Source organism: Chelonoidis abingdonii, chromosome 7 (genome assembly GCF_003597395.2).
Source record: "Chelonoidis abingdonii isolate Lonesome George chromosome 7, CheloAbing_2.0, whole genome shotgun sequence".
NCBI lineage: Eukaryota > Metazoa > Chordata > Testudines > Testudinidae > Chelonoidis > Chelonoidis abingdonii.
The window spans coordinates 62,053,435-62,078,247 of NC_133775.1; the positions used below are offsets into that span (position 1 = coordinate 62,053,435).

Here is a 24,813-nt window from a genome sequence, read left to right on the forward strand (position 1 = left end):
GTAGAGGCAGGGAGGTGCACTTCAGTCTAAATCAGGGGTCTCAAACACGTGGCCTGTGGAGTTATTTCCTGTGGCCCACCACAGCTGCCAACTCCACCAGCCCCCTACCCTCCCACTTCCCCTGCAAGCGTGCTGTGTCCCCACTCCTCTGCCTACCTCTCAGCACTTCCTGCTGCTGAACAGCTGTTTGGTGGCATTTAGGACTTTCCAGAAGTGAAGGGGCAGGAGGAGTGACACAGCGCACTTAGGAGAAGAGGAAGAGGTGGGGCTGGAATTTGGAGAAGGAGTTGGAATAGGGCAGTGGCTCTCAAACTTTTTTTTTTTACTGGTGACCCCTTTCACAGAGCAGGCCTCTGAGTGTGACCTCCCTTACACATTAAAAACACTTCTTAAAATCTATTTAACATCATTATAAATGCTGGAGGCAAAGCTGGGTTTGGAGTGAAGGCTGACAGCTTGCGACCCCCGTGTAATAACTTTGCGACCCCCCCGAGGGGTCCCAACCCCCAGTTTTAGAACCCCTGGAATAGGGGCAGGGAGGGGGCAGAGTTGGGGCAGGGAAGGGGTGCGAAGAGGGGAGGCAGGGACAGGGCCTCATGGACTAGATGAGCAGTCTAAGGTATGAAGTTCAGCATGTATGATTCTTTGCTGTGAGTAGCTGGGAAGAATGTTTGTTAAAACTGACAACATATTTTGTATGAATAGTTACTTTAAAAAGTTCCTGCCATTACAGCTGTGTTGATAGACTGTTAGTGTAGATCATCACTGGTGTTGCTGACCACATAAGGAATAGTTACAGGTGTTTATATTTTATTAAAACCCCTCTTCACATTACAGTTTTTAAAAAGTTAATATATTGACTTTTAATAGCATATTATATTACGTTTCATTTCTTACTATACTTTTGTATCGTTGTATGAAGAGGTTTGAGTGATGCAGCCCTTGGGCCAATGTACCAGTCCTCATATGGCCCTTGTGGTGGTTTGAGTTTGAGATGCCTGGTCTAAATGCTACAATAACATGTTAGGGGTACTCTGTCTATGTATATATATAAATAGTTTATAGATAAGGTGCCAGTGGATGGCACTCAAGGTTATGTAGCATAATTCCTGGGTTTTGTTGGAGCGATAAAACATGCACTGTAAATGGCTTCCTCTATGCAACTCATTGTCAGCTCTTGACACTATAGGCCTATCAATGACTGACTGTAAGGTACTTTAAGTTAGATGATCTGCCAGTTTCTGGAATCACCAATGCAGAGAGCTGTGTTGGTTGCCTGTGAGATTGCGTCCTAGTTCTCAGTGGGTCTGGGGCAGAATTAAGGGTGTTCTATACGGATTCTCTAAACCAGGATCTGAAAGGCCTGTGCCTTTCCATACTGTCTAATATTCAGTATCTTTCCCTGAAGTGGAGTTTCCACAGGGAAAGACCAAGTGGCTGACGATGGTTTTGCTTTTGTATTATGAACATGTTGTAATTTTGAGTCTCCTCTCCACCCTCGTCACCCCCCCAACCCCACAAAATGTGATGAGATCTTGACTCTATAACCCCACGTTCAGGCAGCTTCATGTTACTGAAACTCTTAGGCTACTGAATGATTTTATTTCTCTGGGGTGCTGGGTTCTTGTCTTTATGGTGTAAAACTTGTGTAGAGTGTAGGTGAGAAAAGGCTAGCAGACCCCTTGGTTCATCCCTTGCTGCTACTCTTCCACGGCAGTTGGGGTCTGAGAGAGCACCCCTTTCTGAGAGGAGATGGCTTGGCTGCAGCGTGGTCTATAGGTGGAAAGGCTGGGACCCAGTGTCCTCAAGCAGGCTCCACAGGTGGCCCAGTAGTCCAGGGAGAAAAAGCTGCCAAACTACTATTTCCCTTCTGCTGCTTTTCCAGGGCAGCCTCTTCCTCTTGCTTACTGGACCTCAGCTCCAGTCCCTACCCCCCTAAAATCCATCTCCTTCTGCAGCCTCTGGCTTCCTTCATCTCATCTCCTCGACCCTGAGGTGAGGTGCTGATGCTGCTAGTGGCGAAGAGGAAGGCTGAGAGAGGTGTGGAGCAAGGAGGAGCCGGCTCTCCAGCCTGCTGCTTGCGCTCTGCCCCTGAAGCACAGAGGTAAGTCCAGAAAGAGCTGCTCAGAGGAAGAACAAAGGCACAGACGAGCTGCCTGGAAACAGGTGAGAGTTGTTCTAGGAGCATATTGCACCTAGAGAAAACAAAATCTGCAGCCAGAAGCTGGGAGAACCCTGCTCCCAGGAGGGGTCTTGTGGCTTGCGCAGAGGAGCTACGGGCACTCTGCAGCGGAAAATCCTGCTGGTGTGTATTTGTGAAAAGGTAGCAAAGAGATCAGGTGTCTTAGTGCTTGGCCGAGACTCATATGCCCAACAGAATATGCTGCATCCTTTGTCCAGTCAGTGGCCGTTCACCTCTCATGCTTGGAATGTTAAGTGCTTTAGCCTGGTAGGTTTAGTAACTAAAGCACCAGACCCCTAGCTGAAGGAGCAGATTCCAAAGGCATTGCTGGAACTCCCTGGGGAAATGAGACTTAAGTTGTAATGCAGCTGCAGCTGTGCTGACCCAATGTGCCTTGTGTTACTGGCAGACTGTGCTAGAGTCCACATGGATATAAACACACACACATGAGTGAAAGCAACTGAACTTTGTCAAAAGCTGATCACCTGAGAACTCCTATAAAAGGGGAACAGAAGTTTGCTAAGATGGATACAGAGTGTCTCAAGCTGTTGTACCATCACAGCCAGGAGCCATTTACTTGCACAAGTATCTTTTGGCTCAATCTATTCACAGACTTTCTAATAGATAGAGTCCAGAATCACTGCAGTTTGCCACCTAGGCTCACAGGGAGTAAGTTGGGGGATGCTGTTTACCAGAATCATGGAAAAGACAATAGATGGAGGATGGAGGGTTACGTAATAGAGGTTCTGGATTATATAATGGGTATATATGTGTTTGCGTAGTAGCTCTCCATCTCTTTAATCATCTATTCTCCACTGTCTCTTCCACGACTGTGACAAAACAACTTCTGATCCCTCACTTCCATAACCTGGTCCCTGGCTTGACTTGCCCTCTAAGGGCAGGTTACAAGTGGTGAATTCCACCAAATGGGCCTAGCAAAACAGCATTTTAAGTCACTGTGGTGAGGATCTTAAAGCACTTAAGTCTCAGCTTCCTATGAGACACATGTACCCATTTTACAGCAGGGAAGGCTCACGACTACATTCAACATTTTCACACTGGCCACTGATTTTTGGATGCCCATCCTGAGAACTTTGCAGGCCTGATTTTTAGAAGTGCTGGGCACTCAAACTCCAGGGTGAGGTGAGGATGTGCGACTCCTTTGAAAATCAGCCCCAATCTCAAGCTGAGCACCCAAAATCAGCGACCATTGTTCAAGGTGTTGACTGTAACTTATCTAACAGCAGCCGCTGAGCTAGGATTAGAAGCCAGATCTCCTGAGTCCCATTCTTAGGCCTTATTCTTTCATTGGTTAAGGAGGGTATAAGAACAAGCAAGTACTGGGCCTGGTTTTCAGGGTGGGGCCTCCCTATTACTTGCATGTACAAACAGTACAGTCCCTGGTGCTTCAGGGACAGCAGCTAGGTTCCTGGAGTTCAAATAGATGCAGGTGGAGGCGCTAGTTTTGTAGGGGTGGCCTTTGGGTGAGCAAGAGTTGACTTCCATTTCACTTGGCTGTGGAGAAGAATTGGTTAATCCAGCCTAGGAGTGTGGGCACCAGATGAGGAGGCTGCATATTAGGAAAAATTTCTCAGGTGCAGGCCAAAGGCTATTTTCCCTCTGATTCAGTGTTTTCTGGGAGGCTCTCTGCAACTGAGCACTTTCCTGTTTGCTGTGGGAGAGCGGACTTGACAGAATCACAGGCTATGCGGCCCGATCACTTCAACAAGCCATTTGCTGCTGCTCCTCCCTGTTGTGGGAGGGGAAAGTGCTGCCCCAGCAAGACTGCTGCTGTGTTCTCTGCAGAGGCCATCAGGCTCACAAGGAACAGAGGAATCCTGCTTCAGAATGGCCTTTTCAGGTTTGATGCCTATAAGAAGGGGCTCAAAATGGCCATCAAAAGGTCACCTCTCCTGCCTCTGAATCCCTAGGAGGGAGAAATCAAATGGGAATTTGGGGAGACTAAAGATGTTACCATCTGAGTAGTTATCAGCTCTGCTCTGTGACTGAGGGTGGCAGGGAGAAACCATGTGGGTCCTGAGCTTAGATGGGAGGAGGTGTGGGGGGAGGACCGATAAATGTAAGACTAGGGACAAGATGGCCCAGGGCCAGCTCCAGCCACAGGAGAGCTTGTGTTTGAATGGCATGTTACTAGTGTGTATAAAGAACAGATGGAATGACTTAACAGACTAGTCAGCTTCAAAAAAAAAAACAAAAAAACAGTGAGTATTAAACCATTTAATTTTCAAACCACTCACATGCATAATGTTCTTTTACAGTGTTAAAAGAAAGAAGAAAATGCAATTTGTTTTTAATACAAACAGAATTTCAAGTATACATTTATAGAATTTTCAAAGGTTCCTAACCAAGTTGCTACGTTTTCATTCACATTGTTCTTAAAGCTGTTTGCTGAGAGCTTTTTCTAAACTGATTTAAATGTTTTGTACAATTGTTTCTTCCCCCTTATGTTTTAAACCCTGGTCCTCTTGCTTCCCTTCCCTACCAGCACCATCAACAATCAGTGTGGGTTACCAGCCAGGCACCAGCTAGCCCTCACTAAGTGCTGGTTTGTGCCTGAGTCATAGAGAGGAAAGGAAAATTAGAGGACCAGCTTGGGTGAAGCTTGTAAAATCATTCAAGACCAGTTCTGATCTTCACAAATTATATATAGCAGGGCCCCATTTCAACCTACTGCAGACTCAGTGTGAACACCACCTTTTTAAAATAAGGACTCTAACAATGCCCCATGCCAAAAAAAAAATAGTAGTTAGTACAGCATGAAACTTCTTACCTGTGAAAATAGTCTCAAATGTTAGGACAGGTGTCGTCAACCAGCTTCAGATTCATAGGTCAGCATTTTAAAGAGATGTCCCATTTATTATATTTTTGGTTACTCGAAACACCAGGCAAAAGCAGGGTCCATGTGAGACAAGAATAACATTTGGACTTTAAATAAAATAATAGAACTGAGTAGGGCCCCATTTACACTAAAAAAAACCAAAACCCAGTAACAGCTCTGTTGTGGCTCAGTCTTGTTATAACAGAGTTAGACCATCAACACACCCCAGGCTTATCGGCTGTATTTAGGGTGACCAGCTGTCCCGATTTTGGGTTTTTTTCTTATATAGGCTCCTGTTACCCCCTCCACCCCACCTTCATTCTGATTTTTCATGTTTGCTGTCTGGTCACCCTAGCTGTACTATAACTGGTGTACCTTCTGACCTATTATAAATGGATGTTAAACACACTCTACAGCAGAGGGCACTTTTTTTAGGCCCACTTATAAAAGCATTCACACAGATCAGTTTGTGCCTGTTCAGAGAATGCTGTTGCCATGCTGAGCTACAGCCACGGTTGCCGTGGTGGGTAATCCTCTGGATTTTTTTTTTTTTTTAGTGTAGCCTGGCCACAGTCTTGCACAAGGAGGGGATGCTGAGGTAGGAGGTAGAGCTGTATTTGCTTATGAGGCTGCAGCAGGCAATGGCAGCAGCCAAAGGTTTAGCAACATCACTCCCTCCAAAACTTTCCGCTAAAACAATCCAGCTGCATATACAAGTGGCTATAAAGCCAGCAACAGCTACACCCATCTTAAGATTTAAAGTGCATTTCTTCAGGCATGGGACTTTTCTTCCTTAACATAATCTAGGTAAAGTGCTGTTCTCATTTGAAAAGGGAGTTTGTAAAAATGGCACCTTTTTACTTAGAGGGTCTTTTTCTCCCTTGTGTATTTGGAGTCAAATCTGCTGCCTAGTGACTAAAATAAGGTATTTATTGCTTTTCACACCTGTCAGCTCTGCAGTAGAGGGAGGGAGCTAAATTCTTCCCCTAGGGTATTAGGATTAACTCAGTTCCAGCTGCAGGAAGTTAAGCCCATAGTGTTACAGGTCTAACACTGGCCTGTGGCTTTCATTAGTAGAGCATGACCAAGCCAGAAAGCAGCCAGCTTTACTTTCAGAACTGAAAGGTAGTTTGTAGGGCTGGCTCTTGGCAAAAAGATCTTGCTTGTAAACCAAAGCTGGAGTTGGTGAGCATGAATACGTGACCCTGGATGCCATTTTCACAGAGTTACTTAACAGAGCAGACCTGCATTTTAAAAACACAGCTGGAGCAAAATTAAATCTGTGTTTTACATAAGTGGTTTTCAGTCTGTGCCCTCTCCTCCCCTAGGGGTCCACAGCCCACAGGTTATGTTGAAGGGAGCTACAGAAGACTCTGAACAGCATTAAATAACATGTATAGATAGCAGATTCCCAAAGGTGGTCCATGTCTCCAGTTGGAATTTTTTAGGGGTCTGCAAATGAAAAAAGGTTGAGAACCACTGTTCTACATAAGTTTTCTAAATAGCAACAAGAGTAGGCATGGCAACCTCAGCACTCAACCAGAGGGAGGTAGTTACTATCCTGTACATCAGCTGCAGCATGATGCAACACGGTGGCTGGAATGATTGCTCTAGAAAACAACCACCCCAGAAACCTTTTCCTCTTTTGTTTTTCTAAGGACAAAGTTACCCCAGTTCTCTTCTATTGAAAACATATTCAACCTTCTCCCTCTAAGGGGTTTCTGTATTTTAGAAATTGATTGTCAGTTTAGTATATTATGAATCAAATTTGATAAGCAAATAGCAATAAAAAGCCACTTATAGTAAGTTTAAATTACTTTAGTAACTAAATGCTCCATTTTCCTTGGGACCACACCCATTCATCACTATGCATGGGTGGAGATTTCTCAGTCAAAGCTATTCTTCCTCAGTGTTACCATGCACCTGCATAGGACAACATTTAATGCAAGAGGCAATTTTCCTGGACACATTTACAAAGGAAAAAAAGAGCCTGTAGCCCCCTTAGCCCGAGGCTGAGGCTCATGTTCACAGCCTTGTGTAGAAAAGATGGGGGTGAGGTTGGGAAAGGGGAGGTTTGGGCAGGAGGAGGTGGGTGAGAGAACCCTCCATGGGGACAATTCCAGCTCAAATATAGGCTGAGATGCCAAAGTGAGAGGGGGAACCTGGGCCTTGCTTTCACCCTTCCCCTACAAAGCGCTGTTGAGAATAGCTTGCTTTCAATTTCAAGAATAAAAATCGCTACTACCTTGTTTCCTTCTCTTGTCACTCATCTACCCTGTGGGCAAGTCCATACGTTTCCATGTTTTCCTCCAGGAGAGAGGTTGAGTCTCATACTGCCTTGCCAGGCTAAAAGTCAATCAGCAACTTTACACACAGAAGCATAAAAGAAACAAATTATAATTGAAAGGAGAGAAAACTTCCCCATTCAATTTAAAAACACTTCCCAGATTCAGTTGTCCTGCTGAAGCTGTAGCCCCAGAATCCTTTGCAAGTCATCTGGTGCCAAGGGAGGTTACTCAGTAAAGCCAAAGGGAATGCTTCTTCAGTAAGTGGCATTATATGATTAATGCAAAACTCCACTCTCTATGCCATACAGCTTATCTCAGCTCAGACATGCTGCTTTCCTTATAGGCAGAGAACCCACCCATGGATGTTCCTCATGCTGAGGAAGAACAGAAGCATATCACACCAAAAATCTAAATCCACTGTGGCAGATATGAGACAAATTGTGCCCTCAGCCTGTATTTTGAGTGTAACCAGACAGCACACTAAATTAACTGAATCCTACCACTGCATTTAACAGAGTAAGCCTCTGAACTTGAGGGTGCTTCAAATTTATATTGCAACAAACTTGAAAGGATTCTGAGGGGGAGGAGAAAATTCCTCAGCAGAAAGAGAGAGTAGTGGAACGGTTCAAACTTTTCTATAAAATCAGAGCTCAATGAGCATCATTGTCAACACTTTGTTAATGTGAAACTTACATAAGGTCTGGCTTCAAATACAAACTGGACCTGGCTCTTGCTGCCCACTCCCACCCCGGTTTAAGTCAGTGTGGTAGGTGTGTTCACATACTGATTTGCATGATATAAAGCTATTAAATAAACGCTTCACAGTAACCCAGAGAACTTCCATATATGTGAAAACCCTAAGGGATATAGCATCATGGGAGGCACAAATTCCCATTTATACTGAATGCCCTAAACAGCTAGATAAAAACTGGCTCCCCCTCCCCTACCCCTCTGCTGGCTTTATGCACCTCACAATGTACAAAGCAGAACAAAAACTTCGAAACTGTTGAAGTGACATGATCAGGTTAAAAAAATCACTATCAAAAATGGTCTTTGTTCAAGGTAGGTTTTTAAGCTTTTTTAGATTTAATAATTTAAAATTTACTTTCCCCCATTTATACCATTATTTTCTGTATTTCACTATGATTGCCTGAAACTCGACTGGCCCATTTCAAACCCCCGCCCCCCCACCACCAAAATCCATTTCACAGTTTCTCATGCTCTATCCAGTGGTGGTGTATTTGAAATCCAAACCCAGCAGGGAAGGTTTAAATAAATACATTTCCCTGCAATACAAAAATAATGAAAATACTTATTCATGGGGGGAGTCTGAGTTATACAAACCAAGCTAAATATGGGGCTTGATAAACCTGACAGTGCCCATGGAAAAATAGTGTAGAGGTTTTTTTTTTTGGTTATTACTGCCTTAGAGTAATCAGAATATGAAAATTGAACAAGGAAGTTGCACAGCAGTATTTAAAGATACCTGAATATGTTTCAAAAGTATCACTGATGTGAACGGGACAGTGCCATAATGCTAATGGCAAACACAGCCTGGTTTATTTGTAAACCAAGGGAAATCAGAGCTGCAGTCTGACACAGGAAACAGCAAGTTTCTAGGGCATGTTTTAGGTAAGAAATGTAATTTTATGGATGTACACATCCATCACTGATTATTCAAAAGATAGAAAGCTAAGGGAAGATTTTCAAAGGCCCATATACCACTTGCCCCTAGGGAATTAGTCACATTTTAAAGTGGTGCATATGCCTGGAAACGTGTTGATAGTCCACTACAATTCACTTTGTCTTCACTTCAGTGCTGACACAATCCTCTCGGTCATTCTCCCATTTAAACTCAGATTATCAACTGCTTATAAATAGAGTCTGTAGCATTTAAATTTCAGAGAAAGGGATTTTTTAGTCACTTTGGATGCTTAACTGCCATTAATTCTAATGCCTCAGGCAGCACTGACAATTTGAGCCAGTGATTGAAACACCTCTGAGGACAAACCCTGTTGCACCTGATGCAGCCACACAGCACACATTTTAAAAAGCTTGCCATCACTTCCTGACCTTGGCTAGAAAAATTAAGTGGAGTATTACAGCAACTCCCTGCAGCTGCATTGGTGGCAGCTATGATATCAGCACTAGGATAGGCAGGGTTCAGGCACCTTGCCCATCATGCATGACACAGTGGACAAGAGACCAGAAATGCCTGTGCCAGTGGCTTAACATTGCTGCAGCTGCACATTGCTGGTGGTTGCTGAAAAACAGTACATGTATTATTAGGATAGAGGCCCTGCTGGGTGCTCCTAAATGAACCTAGGTTTTTAATTTGCTCCCTCCCTATGCACAACATCTGTAACATGCTAAACAGTTCTTTCCCATCAAGCTTTGCAGGTGCATTTAATTTCCATTCTCCCCAGTGCTGCTTGCTGGCTACCACCAGAAACAGGGAAAGCAACACTTACACTGAAACACCCTCAGAAACAACTGTGGAACTAACTCCTTGTCTTGGCCCAGCTGGCTTTTCTCCCCACATTTTGTCATTATCATGCTACTGCCACCCAAACCAATCTTACTTTCCACTTTATTTCTGCTTACACTTCCCAGACATTCTCTCACTGCTTACCCAATGGCCCAGGTTGGGAAGAATTTCGGCATGAGAGCTAGGTGGACACATCAGTCAGACAGTTCCATTACTTTCGCAGCAAAGTGCTAATGTCTCCAATCAGCTCGTGTAAATGCTCAGCGTTTAAACACTATACACGTTGGTCTGCAACACTCTCCTTCCCAGGCACCAAAACAGGCTCTGCATGCTAAGCAGAGAGATGCAGGTAGCACAGCTCTTACCATGATCCTGTTTTTCCCTTTGAAGGCCATAAGAGTACACATCTCAGTCACCCACCCACCAACTACACAGAACCCAAAGCTTTAAAACTGGGACTCAAATACGCCCTGCTCACGTTAATAACAGCACGACTGTGTTTGGGATCCATCACCAGTGAAAGCCACTTCCCATTTGCACAAGGCACCAGGCCTTTGCCAGGTGGGAATTTGTGCCTGCCTGTAGGATTTGTGGACTGCTTGGCAAGAGAGACATACTGCAAGAAAAAAAGCAAGCTCATGCGCACCAGCAGCAAATTGAGCCATCCACTGCATATGCTAAATGAGACAGTTTATTATCAGATGAAGTTTTTTGCTAATGCTTCTCTAGCAACACCCTCTGCCCTCCCTAGCGAGGATAGGACTAGCTTGGCAAAGCCTGACATTCCAGTAGGGGGTGCTGGTCTGAGTCCAATAACGTCTCTTCCCTCTCATCTCTGTCCCCACCCCTGGCCTGACTTGCTATTTCACCACCACTTAACACACAGTCAAGCGGCCTGCACCCTGTTTATTGCTTTATAAAAGCAGGAGTAGGTGCCATCCCAAATGCTGGGCTCCCTGGCCTAATTTAATTTTATAAAGTTTAAAGGCTCCTTTTCCCAATGTGAAATAATTACCTACCAGTGGATAAAACAAACCACAAAACAGCTCCAGCCTGAACTCCCCCGCAGCTGGAGTTGGGGGATGGAGGGGAGGGGGAGAGGCAGACCTTGTACTGTGCCCTGAAGGTTAACAGATCTGGACTCTGGCAGGCTGGGGGAGCGTGAATTTCAAATTTGGCCTCCTCCCAGAGAACACCATACTAGCAAGTCCCTGCCCAGCTAGAGCAGTGGTTCTCAAACTTCTGTTCTGGTGACCCCTCTCACATAGCAAACCTCTGAGTGTGACACCCCCACCAATAAATTAAAAACATTTTTTTATATATTTAACACCATTAAAAATGCTGGAGGCAAAGTGGGGTTTGGGGTGGAGGCTGACAGTTTGTGACCCCCCTTGTAATAACCTCACGACCCCCTGAGGAGGTCCCTACCCCCAGTTTGAGAACCCCTGATCCAGAGGAAGGGGGTTTGACTCACTGGGCTCTCAGCTGTGGCCCTATGGTGTGAAGAGAGAGGTGGTCTCTCAGACAGGACTTCACTGTGCCATCTCCATAATTTAGGCTGGGACAATCAACCTTAGTGAATGGCTGGCCAGCTGTGCCCTGAGCTTTTTACAATGAGAGTCACCAATGCCAGCAGCTCTGCCTTAATGACTTTTCTGGTCTAGGGGCGGGTGAGTTCAATATTTATTCCTGCTTCAGCTGCCTTGAAAGGGGACATACATGAGCTGTGATACGTGGATTCAAGAATGGTACCTAGATTCTTGGTTACTGTAGTGGCTGCCATAAGTGCTTGTAGTGCGTTGTCCCCTAAAATGCTACTGTATCATTTCCTACATATCTGATTTGCTGTGAATATCACCACAAATATCCATAGGCATCCGATAGCAAGAGGACCTAGGGAGAAATTATTGTTCGTCTCTCCTTAATGGCAGAAACATACAAATTGCTGAACTACAACAGGGCTTTAGCCCTCTCTACAGAGAGACCGATAAGCCCTGCACTGAAAGTGCATACATAGGGCTGTATTTTCACACACACACACACGGCTCTAAAGTTACACCAACACTGTATGTGGATGTGCAAATAGGTAAAGGCTCATGCTAACATACAAGGGAACATAAAATGGGTAACTGTGCCGTTACTTGTGTGTGCAAAAGCATATTTTACTGGCATACCATAAGGGCTTTTTAGACTTAAAAATTGATTTGGACACTTGAAATGGAAGCCCTGGAACAATGAGACCACCGGTCTCATTAAGGATTTGTAAATGGAACTCTCCAGCCATTTTCTCCTTCACAGATATCTAAAGAGCAGCCCATTTCACCATGTGGAAACAACCATTTGACTATATATAATGTAGTGACTGGTATTTGGGACCGACCCTGAATTACTACCGTCTTGCTAAAAGTGGATTTGGGTCATCATTTGCAATGATCACTATAAAAGACAAATTAAAATGTCTTTTTCTGGAGTTGAGTTCTGTGATGACCCTGCTCTGGTCCCTCTAGTAATTCCATTCTCACAGCATCTCTGCTCAGTTTTTAGGTACCCGCCTCCTGATTAAGCTGAACATCTACAATGTCTTTAATTTCAACCACTGCACTGGAGCCATTAACCCTCTTGACCACACTCTCATGCAAAAAGGGTTTCAAAGAGATTTAATAATTAGAAGACAGGGTTTAGTACCTGCCTGTGGTGAGAAGTGCTTTTCTACTTTGAAGCTTTCAACTAACTGGGCTGGGTCCAGTTCTCTTTGAAAAATAGCAGTTTTCTGATCAGTCTGGAACTCTGTGGTAGAGAAACCAACACAGAGGGCTTCACCAAGCTCCATGAAATCCATGCTGGTGGCCAGACAATTCATCCAACACGCTTGGCTGCAGAACCAACCAACAAGACATGTTCGCTCCTGATGTCCAAGGTAGCAGAATCTGTAGTCAGCCATCTACACTGGAGAGAGACACTAAAGCCAAAGCACTCATGCAACAGGTGGCCAGTCACAATGAAAACTAGAGGAAAAGCTAATTGCCATGTTAAATGTTAGGCCATAGTCAGCAAGCTTCAGTACTTGATGTCCCCACTCCCTCTCTGGTCTATGCTGGCTCTCCTCACACACAGCTGCAGTCCCTTAACCTCTCTCCTCCCATTTTATAACAAGCCCCTTACTTCTAACACTGATATCAGCCTGCCCTAGACACCCACCTAGAGAAGGGCAATAAACGATATTAACTATAAACAGAAAGTGCAAAAAAGTCATTGTACTGGAAAAAAGTGTGTAGTTCTTGCAGACAAATTTCCAGGACAAGCATTAAAGCTGTAAAACAATGTGGCACATTCACACTAAATGATTTTATAAAATCAAGATGGTCACAGCTGACTTGAACGCAGTGCCATGAACATGCATTTACAAACATTAAATCGCCAGACCACCCACCACAACCTTTGTCTGGAGTATCTTTACTAAGCCCCTGTGCAGTCAGGGTGGGGGTTTACAGCTGATTTAGATTCGTGTAATTTTAAATTTATTCTGCCCGTTTCCAAGAAAAAAAGGGCTATTTTCTTGTTAAGAAAAGTGACATGATTTAAAACTATTTTAGCACAAATATGAATAGAAGTACCATGTACACCCTAAATATTTGTCCATTTGTTCAATGATTCTTTTCTTCCCCACTGGGATATCTATTCTTGGGTGTGAGTCCTCCCAGAATTCTATATTATTTCTCTTTAACTGGTTTATTACAGTGGCTCCTGCTATAGACAACTGCACTTAGGGGTTCACTACTGCAGTGGTTCTTAACCTGTGCTCCGTGAACTAGGTCCAAGGGCTCTGCTAAAGACTTGGCCTGAAATCTGACTGAACAGAATTCAACATACGTTCAAACAATACATTTCATAAGGGGTTTGCACCTCCACTTGAAATTTTGTAGGGGTCTGCAAATGAAAAAAAGTTGAGAACCACTGCACTAGTATGTCCATTATAACCTCAGAAGGGATGCAGGCTGAGGTTTACTAGGGGAAGCCTTGGCCTAATGGAATTTTTTCCTCACAAAACTGACGTATGACAAAGCTCCTTGAGGCAGGGACTATGTCTTCTTATGTGTGTTTGTACAGTGTCTAGCACAATGGACCAACCGGTCCTCACAGAATAGTACCCAGTGGTCACAGTCAGAAACTGGTTAACTTAAATGTTTTTGTATTTGCCAGATATGAACAGGAGAGCCTTCCCCTACTCTTCACTGTCTAATAGGAGCCTCTGGAATCAGTAAATGCAAACTGGCCTGTACCTAGCTGGCAGAGATTGCCTGAAACACCTCATCCTGCTAACAGGCATTGATTATACTGGGAAATGCACAGTGAGTTCTGCTAACTCACAGAGGCAGGTGGCTCATTACCCCACTGGATACAAGGGAAGAGGGAGTAGCTTTCTAGAAGGAGGCGATCTAGGGTATGGGCTGAGTAATGCAGCAGGAGGAACACTAAGGGCAGCCAAGCCTGGAGAGAAGTTTTGAGCTATGTATGTTATAGTTAATTTCTGTGGTAATAAAACAGAACCCTGTGAGGGGAGTGAGTATGGACTCTATACCGTGTGTGGATTGTTTTTGTGAGCAGACTGGGAAAGATACCTGCTCATGTAGACCAAACACCATTCCGTATTCATTCCCCTTGCCCCCCACTTCCACTGAAGTGGTACAAGTATAGTGAGATCAGAGGGTTCTCTCTCCAGTGAGTGACACAATAACTATCAGTTGGGAGCCTGAATTCGCAGTCCTACCAAGTAAAAACACGTCTAAATTACAGTGATGAATGACCTACTATTGCAAAAAGAGTACACATTTCAGAATATGCTCCATAATTATCTGAATACAACAAAACCTTAGTGCTAACAGAAAAGCCATGCCAGCACCATGCAGTTTATGGATCAATGTATTAACAATTAAACCTCTGATTCACCAGCTAGAGACTTAGGGCTTTGGCTACACACTGCCACAATGTGCACTAGAGGGGTGTGAATTCTAAAGCACACCAAAGGTGTTGTATATTAAGTGGCCTGCATGGGCCCTGCTGGCATGCACTCAAAGTACCGTACTCCACCTTAACATAGTACTGCTTGTAATTATAAATAATTATTCCTTTCCATGGTGCTGCACTTTAGAATTCACTCTCCTCTACTGTGCATGGCCGCACCATGTAAACCAGCACTTAGCTTTAGCAGGGAACCGGATACAAATGCTGCAATACTTCTCATAGGACCCATCTGCATTACAGATTAAATAGTCAGTGGAATAGTCACATTATAGTGCACACAATGTTTTACCTCTGTTCCATACCAGGCTAAAGCCCTGACTCAGCTGTACTGGTGGCATAGGTGGTCTCTAAAGGACTGTTACACGCTGAGAATGCACACGTATGCGACTGCTGTTTTATACTCAAGATAGGTTAATAACCACTTCTCTGCAATCTAAACAGTCATTTCATTATTGGCCAATCACAGCGGCAGTAACTAATGTTCTGCTGTAGCTACAAGAGAGTCAAAATGATTCGACAGACGCAATTTGCTTTGCTAATCTCATTGCTTGTCAGCTCTCCCTTTCCCATCATGTCAAACAGGGATTTGTCAATAGCCAGTAGACCTAATGGGTGCTGCTGTCAGATGCAAAAGAAAAGCAGCTCATTCCAATGCACAAAAGAACTAGTAAATAGGCGAAGCCATAATACCGAGAGCCATCAGTCCCAATGCCACCTCTCTGATCTCATCTTGAGAGCTCTCAGATCAGCCACCACAATAAGATACGTGCCTCTTCTGAAGTGGCTGTGAAACCCTCTTTAGGGACCGTTAGCTGCCAGGGGTGTGGATTGTAATGGGGTAATCTGTTCCATCTAATTAGATCCTAACCGTACAAGCCACACTTTGAAAAACTCTGAGACTCTAGGGCAGATACCAGAGAAACCAGTAAGAGATTCAAAGGGAGAAAGCTTGTTTCTCCAAAAATATAAATATTTAAAATATTTTGGAAGAGAAAAATACAATTTAGAAATTTCTTTTTTTAATCCACAATCCATTCTCTTCCCCACCCAGCCTCAAAGGTTTCAAGGTTAAAATTCCTAGGAGATTCACCAGAGCCTGGGTCTCAAGTCAGAAATATGGATGTAAATAAGACATACAAGAACTGCTCAAAATCATCCCCTAAAAGTGCCCTTCTGCTGCCAAGATGTGTCATCTAGCAATCTGTAGTTCGTGACCAGATTAAAATTAAAATTCGATTAGAGTCCAGTGGTCCCCAACCTTTTTCGACAAGCCACAGAGGACCGTGGCAGCAGATGAGCATCCGCCAAAATGCCGCTGACAAGTGGCGTCATCCAAAGGCGTTACTGCTGAATTTTGGTGGCATTTCGGTGGATGCTGGTCCGCCAGCTAGTATGCGAGTGCACTTAGACACCCCAGCGGGGGCCATGTTGGGGACCCCCTGGACTAGACTACTGCAGCCCAACTTAATATTGAAAGGTTTATACATCTCTAATGATAGCTGGAGTACGAAAAATTCTGCTTTCTTCACCCAAGGCTTCTTTTCTCCCTACCATAACACATATTATCCATTGCAACCATTCCCAGGGCATACAAGATACCAAAGCGCTGGATGATGATATTGATGATACAGCCGAATCACAGACTGACTGACTTTTATGAACAAAATAAATTAAAGGAAACAGTAGTAACTTCTTCACAGTTTGGAGGAGGAGAACACAGCAAGAAACCTGAAATCTTAGACTCCCCAGGAATAGGAAGTAAAATAAAGCAATGAAGATTCTGGCAAGGAATATTTTGAGTTTACATCAGAAATTAAGACTAAAGATTCACACTGGAAACAGAGATCTTACCTGCCATGGAGAAAGGTACAAAGCACCTCAGACTCTTTGCTGTCAATGGGCCAAATTCTGGTCCCATCAAAGTCAATGGCAAGATTTCCAGTGACTTCAGTGGGACCAGATTCAGCACAAGGACACTAAAATAATAAGTCCCAGCCATTCTCCCTCAGTAATATTCAGGGATAAGAAGATTCTTGTGAAGCTAATTCAACCCTTGGTATGGAAGACATACATTCTCAGTCAGACTCCCACTCAACCCCATGCGAATTTCACTGCCTAGTTCTCTAGATCAGAGATTGCCAAATATTTTGCAGAGTCCCCCTTAATAGATTCATGTCCCATGCTCACCCCTCCATAACTGTGAAAAGGGAAAGTATCAGGGAAGAGGGGGGGCTCAGTAGTCACAGGGGAACTGGGGTGGCTGGCTCCCACTGAGGGGGCCGGAGGAGGCCCTGCTGGGAGGAGCAGCATATCATTATTGCCAGGGTGCAGCCTTTTGCTCCCTGCTCACAGAATCCCTGCCAGCCTCCACAGCAGAGGAGCGTAACTGCTGGCTGCTGCAGTGGAGGAGTGAGATGGGCAGGGAGCCTGGTCTTGGCTACACAAAGCCCCAAATGCTTCCCCTGCTGAACAGACCCCGCCCCCACCCTTGACCCTGGCCTTTGCGCATGGCCCTGTCGTGTCCTCTCACCCCTATTAACCTTCTGGTGCCCCTCCCCAGGGGACATGCCTCACAGTTTGGTATCCTTTGCTCTAGATCAGTGGTCCCCAACCTCTTTCATCTGGAGCCACGGAGGACCATGGCAGCAGACGAGCATCCGCCGAAATGCCACCGACAAGCGGCGTCATCCAGAGGCGTCGCCGCCGAATTTCAGCGTATGCTTGTCTGCCGGCCAGTACGCGGGCACACTTAGATGCCCCAGCGGGCACCACGGCGCCTGTGGGCACCACGTTGGGGACCCCTTCTCTAGACCTTCTGTCCTTTTCTAGCTAGCATCTGTAATACTTCAGATCCACCTTCCCAAACTCCAGGCTCTGTATCTCCCATTATGCTTGTCAAAAAGCTACATTTTCAAAGACAGTGTTTTTAGTATGCACTTCGTTGCTCATTCATGTGCAACAATGCACCAAGGTAACTAGAGATGGGAGGACTCTTCTGGCCAAAATCTATCACCCACTTGGAATGGGTTGTTCCCCACCACTCGCCAGATTTACAACAATTTGAGGTTCCAGTTGTGGCACAACAGGAGCTCTGGACTGCTGCCTTTTTTAAAGCCAACGTATTCTATTCCCCCAACAGCCCTAAGAGGCCTGACATGGATTGTGTTCAAACAACAGCCTGTAGTGTTTGCATAGTACTAGCTTCCATTTGGTTACAAATATATATTTTTCTATATAAAAATTTCCCTTGAATGACAATAGCTTAAATCATAAACATTTTTTGCCAGCTCTAGAGTCTTCCCTTGAGGATCTTAAAGTGCTTTACAACCATCAGTGAGTTATGCCTCACAGCATGTATTCCACCCCAGTGAGTATCATCTCCATTTCAATGAAGGGAAACTCAGGCACAAAGGCTTGCCCAACGACACATAATCCATCAGTAGCAGACCAGTTCAAAGAGCCCAGATTTTTTGACTTCAGATCCCAAGCATTAGCCACTATAGATCATCCTCTCAAGAAAGAGAGAATTAAGGGAATTATTTTTCTCTGACAAACTTGAATTACACAAAACCCCAAACTAAAAGCACAAATAATTTGAGGTTCCACAAAGCAGCATTCCTTTGGCTTCTCCTATCCCCAAAATATTTCCGCAAGAGCAAGCAAAGCAGTTAGCAGCCCTGAAAATGGAAATCATCTGCGTGCTCTAATCGCACCTCTAAATTAGTCAGGCACCATTGTGTGCAAAACAGCAGATTTTTATGAAGTTTAACTAATAGGTTTTCTGGGTGCTAATTTTTGCTGTTAATTAAAATGCACGTCTCAAAGTATCCATCTTATGAGCTAATTTGCACTAAGTAAACTGCATCTTCCAGATCATTTTTCACTTGTTCATCAGCTTCTGCAGTAGCACATAAAAGTAAAGGCCCAAATCCTCCAAATGGATCTGTACGGACAAATCCCCATTAAAGTCGAAGGGGTTCCACACAAGTGCAAGGGTCTGTGCTCTTAGTTCATTTGCAGGATTGGGGCCACATTTTTAAATGAATTTATTACTGGTGAAAGTTGTGGCACTGACAGCACTGGAAAGTGAGGTCATGTGGGTATCACAGGATAGATACAGAACAGGCAGTAGGAGAGAGAGCTTTTCCCAGTCAATTTGTTTCAACCTTGGTCTGGAAGGACCATATGTGGGGTTACACATGTCCTGGCTCTATGATCATTCAATCCATAGTCTCTCTGCTACGACTTTTGGAAAGACTGCTAATTAGTTCCAAAAGGAATTTCCTGCACTGAATAACTGTCAGATGGTAACAAAGGTTAGTCACTACCTGTCTCAGTGGGGTTTAAACCAGTGATCTAGAAGTGAAATTATCCATATTCCATTTCTATTTTGTCATCCAGGCCTTTGAAAACTGAATTCTACAGAAGGTGGCTTGAAAAATTTACCAACGACCTGACTAGCCAAAGGACTAAACATACTGACCAGAATATGGAAAATGATCAGTGGGTGCTCACCAGGGAACTCCATGGGCAATAACCTGATAAGAAGCCCAGAGACTGATACGAAAGATAAGTAGGGGCTGCCCCCTAGCTCAACTGCTTGGATTCTTATCAGGTTGCTATCCCTGGGTCCTGGTAGGAGGCTCTACCTTTTGTATCAACCTTTGGCTAGAGATACAAATAAATGTTGTACAGACATCCACCCTTCTCTAGCCGTCTATGGGAAAAGAGAAGCAGCTCTCTTTTCCCTTCCTGCAACCCCAGAGCCTCATGGCTACTGCAAGAGAGTGGGGAAGAGTTTGCCCTTCCCCAGCCTTCTGGCAAGGAGGACCAAAAGGAAGAGCTTTAGCTTTCCTGAAAAGCAGCAGCACAATATTAACAAGATTTTTGTTTTTTCCACAGCTATTCACAGAAAACCCAGCGCACAAAACTGCCAAGAGTGGCATTAATTTCATGCTGCTGCTACTTGGCAAAGCTGTGGCCAGCAGTGAAGAGACCAGAGCTTTCTGCAGACTCAGGAAAACGCCTGCATCGGTTCACATTTGGAAGGTTATCTTTGCAACCGTCAAGAACTAGAAACTTAATTTTTTTCCATTACAGAAAAACAATATTCTGCAGAAACTGATGATCCATGTTCCTCTCTTGCCAGGGGCACATCGGCAAGTGGACTTTTAAGCCCTAGTTCTGAAGCTCTAACAGAAGTGCTAATTACAGAAGTATTAACACACTGTACGACAGAGCTCTTCTCTACACATCCCCCTTTAAATCACGGTTGAAATCACAGTTTGGCAAAGGTGAAAAGTTCAGTTACACACTGAAATGCAAAGCCAGGCCCCCAGCCAATCCAGGATATGTCTATACTAGAAAAATATTTCCCTTTTCCACATCAGTGGAGGTGCAACAAAGGTATGATTGCCAATGTACACCGGCCTAAAGTTTTTATCACTGTGTCATGAAAAGCTGCTCAAAGCAGCTGCACCCTTGCTAAAAAATGAGTAGTTTTTCTATTGTAGAAATGACTGGTGTCTTGCCTATTCTCCCATCTTGGCCTCATTTTCACTAGAAAACTGAACCATTAGTGATGATAATTTCAAAAACGGCCCCTTCTGACCTGGTTCTCAAGTTGCTAGCATAGATAGCTTTCAGCATTGTTAGAGAAAGCACTAGAGACACCACGATCTCCACACACACAAATATACACACATTCACATTCAGTAAATGTACAGAAAGAGTATTAATGATCCCCACTCCCATTCTTTACACTTATCCTAGCTACAAGCTATAAACTTCACTTCAACGAGGCCTGGGCAAGAATTTTGGCTCTTTCACATGCAATCGGAAATGGTTGCTTGTACAACGGCAAGTGCTGCACACATACAAAAAATTCTTTCACAAGCTTTATTATTGTTTATTTTTTAGACTAGCCTAGGCTAATAGTAAAAAATAATTTCATGGCTCTTGCCAGGCCAATTAAGAGGAGAGAATCAGCAAGCAAGGAGGTGCTGATATGAGCCTAGATTCTGGGATCTCCTCTGTTCACAGTATCAATACAGTAAAAACCTGTTCAAGAAACTCACAGCCATGCCATACGAACAAGGCATTCACTATTTCATTTCAACCCTTCATCGCTTAATCTCGATGGAGTTGTTGCCATCGGCTTCGAAGAAATTTTGCTTGTATAGCAGTTACTGCACCTTCACCCTTCTCTTCACAGCAAGCTCAGCAGGGAAACTTTCCCACTATATATTATATATATGTATATAAATAATTTTATGTTTTACAGTTGGTAGTATTTTAAAAGTTCTATTTTAAACACTCAAAATTTTATAGGTAACTAAAAGTATTTTCTGATGCTCTCTAGTGTGAACAGGATAGTTTGGGGTTTTTTTGGTAAGTTCAAAAGCTATGACTAAAGCAGCATATTCTGTGCATCCCATATCCCCTCTTGCCTTGATTCTGGAGAAATCTGCACTAACAACCACCTCTCTCCTTTCTTCTTTGGCCACTTTCAAACACTCTTAAATTTTCTGGTCCTATTTTGTTTGACCTTCACTAGATCGCTGACTTTTGATGGTCCTGGGGGTGACTACTTAGAACAGCTTTCACTGTCTTATTCTGCCACTTGACAGGTGGTATGGCACTAATGTCTACGTTTTAAATACAATAGAATCTCAGAGTTATAAACACCTTTGGAATGGAGGCTCTTCATAACTCTGAAATGTTCGTAACTCTGAACAAAACATTATGGCTGTTCTTTCAAAAGTTTACAACTGAACATTGACTTAATATAGCTTTGAAACTTTACTAGGCAAAAAGAAAATCCTGCCTTCCCTTTATTATTTTAGTAGTTTACATTTACCACAGTACTGTATTTGCTTTTTCTTTTGTCTTTGCTGCTGCTTGATTGTGTACTTGTGGTTTTAACTCTGGTGTTCATAACTCTGAGGTTCTACTGTAATCAACAGAACTGTATTTTGCAACTATCCTACCTCAGAACATCCCCAAAGCTTCCTTCTGAGAGAGCATCCTCATTGCATTCTATCATGGCACCACCAGATTCAAACTGCCTATTCCAATTTGCCTCCCCTACATTGCACATCCAGAGCCACACTACCACAGCCTTCGCTAGCTGGGAAAGAGGTGGAGGAGGGAGCGTGACCCTTGTATTACACAGAAGGAGATTGGATAATAATACTTTGCCCTTCTAGAGATTCTTCCATCCAAGCGTACTGTGAGGTAGGGAAGTATTATTATCCCCATTTTACAGATAGGGAAACTGGCACAGGAAGGCTTGGTTTGCCCAAGGTTACACTGTGAGGTGCATCTACACAGCAAACCACAAAATTCTGTCGCAAGAAGTCTCACAGCCTGGGTCAACTGACTCGGGCTTGCATTGTGGGGCTAAAAACAGCAGTGTAGATGTTCGGGTTCGGGCTGAAGCCTAGGATCCATGACTCTCCCTTTGCCAAGTTTCAGAATCCAGGCTCCAGTCTGAGCCCAAATGTCTACATTGCTATTTTTTAGCTCTGCAGCATGAGCCCTGCTAGCCTGAGTCAACTGACCAAGCTCTGAGACTCACTGCCACAGGTCTTTTTTTGGCATGTAGATGTACCCCAAGTCACTAGAAGGGAAAGGAATAAAACGGAGGTCTCCTGTCCGTCAATTCTGTGCTAATGTTTACACTGTTTTTCAGATGCCTCCTTGCTCCTCCCACTAGCCTGATGTTCATCTTCCCCCATCCACACTACCCGCCAGATCCGGTGGGTAGTGATCGATCTGTCGGGGATCGATTTATCGTGTCTCATCTAGATGCAATAAATCGATCCCCGAACACGCTCCCGTCGACTCCCGAACTCCACCAAGGAGAGAGGCGGAAGCGGAATCGATGGGGAGCCGCGGCTGTCGATCCTGCGCTGTGAGGATGGGAGGTAAGTCGAAATAAGATACGTTGACTTCAGCTACGCTATTCCCGTAGCTGAACTTGTGTATCTTACATCAACCTCCCTGCCCCCCACTGTAGACCAGGCCTATGTTCCCTCGGAAGACAGGCTTCCTTCAGACACGCAGGCTCCCCAATTCCAAGCTCCAAAAGCAGTAGGACCAGCAGTTCATTCCTATTTGCACTTACATACAACCCAGCACCAAAGCTAACTCTTAAACTACTGCATATCTTTAAAGAGTTTTTTAAAGGGCATCAAGACATTTGCTCTTTTGAATTTGCACCTATGTACCTGCGCTGTTTTTTTTATTTATGAACACATACACACGTGCAAACATGTCTGAGACATGATGCAGGCATGTCTCTCTGGGTTTGTTACACTTACCCTTAACTTCAGAGCTACTTGGAATATAATATGTGCAAGGGACAGAGTTACAATTATTGTAGGAGCAGCAACTTTGAATTTCCTGAACCATTATGAAGAGTTTATGTCGGTTTTTTTTGCATTTGATTTATATAAACTTATCAAACTAGTACACAGAGACATAGTTAAAAACAACAACCCATGATAATTTCACTGGGATTGGACTGTTTCGATATATAGTATTGCTGTTATGTAAGACCAAGTGCAAGTGATGCCAATGATGACTTAGGTAGCCAGCCTCTCGCTTGTCAATTCATCCAGACAAGAAACCTCTTCCTAACTCTTGGCAACATGTGAAGCACTGCAGTGTGCAGAAACCAGTCAGGAAGTTGGAATGCTCTGTGCTATTAATACTAGCACCAATAAGTGCACCCTGTCCCAAATCCCCTCCTCAAAAAATGTAGACGAGTCTAATGCAAACCTCACAGCTGCTAATTTTACTTTCAGTAGCCTAAGCGCTTCAGATGTTGCTGACCTCTAGAATACTGCTCAAATGGTTGCTGCCTGCTTTTAACAAGTGGGCAGAATGCCATATGCCTGGAAAGGGCAAGTAGAAAGCCCTACAATAATGGTTTAATTAAAATTTTAAAAGACACACACCAAAATAAGACAGGATAAATACACTCAGGCAGGGCAAGATCCACCAGGAGAGTGAGATTTCTTTAACATGACAACTACCTGGGAAAAGGGGAGGGTAAGTGTTCCTTGCCCCTGCTACCTCATGTGATGGAGCAGCAGCTGTTGCGCAGACAGACACCTGTGCACTGCACTCACTGAATTAGGGCCACTACAGCCAACACCACCACAGAGACCGAAGTGCTGAGCCAAAATGCTGTCAAGAAATAAAACAACTGCTTCTCCTGGATCGCTACTGAATATATTAAAAACATTAAAAAATCCCGTCGATCCCTGAATCAGAAGTCGATTGACCCAGTTTTGTTTTTTCCCAAGGAGATGAGGAAAAGGGGAAAAGCTTTTAGCACTTTGTTTTTGTTAATCTTCTGTTTTGGCAACATCCCGTCCGATGGTGGCACTGCACTGATTCCAGTACCAGCCCGCCATCTCGGTGCTGACTGCTTACAGCCAAACGGGAAGAGGGTCCTCTCCCACAGCCCGTTTCAATCTGGCCCGGTGGTGGACACAGATCCCTGTGCCGTCTCCCCTGCCACAACAGCTTCCTCCTGTGGGGGAGACTCTTCCTCGGCCTGCCCCCTGGAGGTGACGGTGGTCTCGGGGGAAATGCTGTGCGGCCCCTCCAGAGGCATGCAGCCAGGGTGGTTTTTGCGAAAGTGTTGGTTGAGGATGGCCTGGAAAGGGAAGCTCTTGCCGCAAACGTGGCAATGAAAGGGCTTGTTGCCTGTGTGCTTGCGGATGTGGTACTCCAGCTGATCCTTGCGGGTGTACTTTTTACCGCACATGCGGCAGACGAAGGGCGTGATGCCCATGTGAAGACGCATATGCCGGTCTAGACTGCCTTTCTGGTTGAAGGATTTGGCACAGTAAATGCAGGTGAGCCGCGGGTTGTACCGGAACCACCGCTCAGACACTTCCTGTTCACGGAGATACTCAACATAACCGCTCACTCCAATCATGGCGGACTCCTCTACCTGGGCCAGACACATTGAAGATAG

The 24,813-nt window shown here is 44.4% G+C and overlaps 1 protein-coding gene and 1 long non-coding RNA gene across 4 annotated transcripts in view; one reads left to right on the top strand and one right to left on the bottom strand.

Annotated features, from left to right (window-relative positions):
* LOC116839862 (uncharacterized) overlaps positions 1–24,813 on the top strand; it is a 374,064-nt gene that overhangs the window by 324,676 nt on the left and 24,575 nt on the right. The gene's annotated exons all lie outside the window — the stretch shown is intronic.
* ZBTB37 (zinc finger and BTB domain containing 37) overlaps positions 4,406–24,813 on the bottom strand; it is a 33,150-nt gene continuing 12,742 nt past the window's right edge. For 2 of the 3 annotated variants that reach the window (XM_075067933.1, XM_032806095.2), the window contains one exon: positions 4,406–24,789. In XM_075067933.1, coding sequence (XP_074924034.1) covers positions 24,301–24,789 — 489 coding nt within the window. In that variant the 3' untranslated portion in view covers positions 4,406–24,300. The remainder of the gene's footprint in view (positions 24,790–24,813) is intronic. The other variant, XR_012656266.1, reaches the window with a different exon arrangement.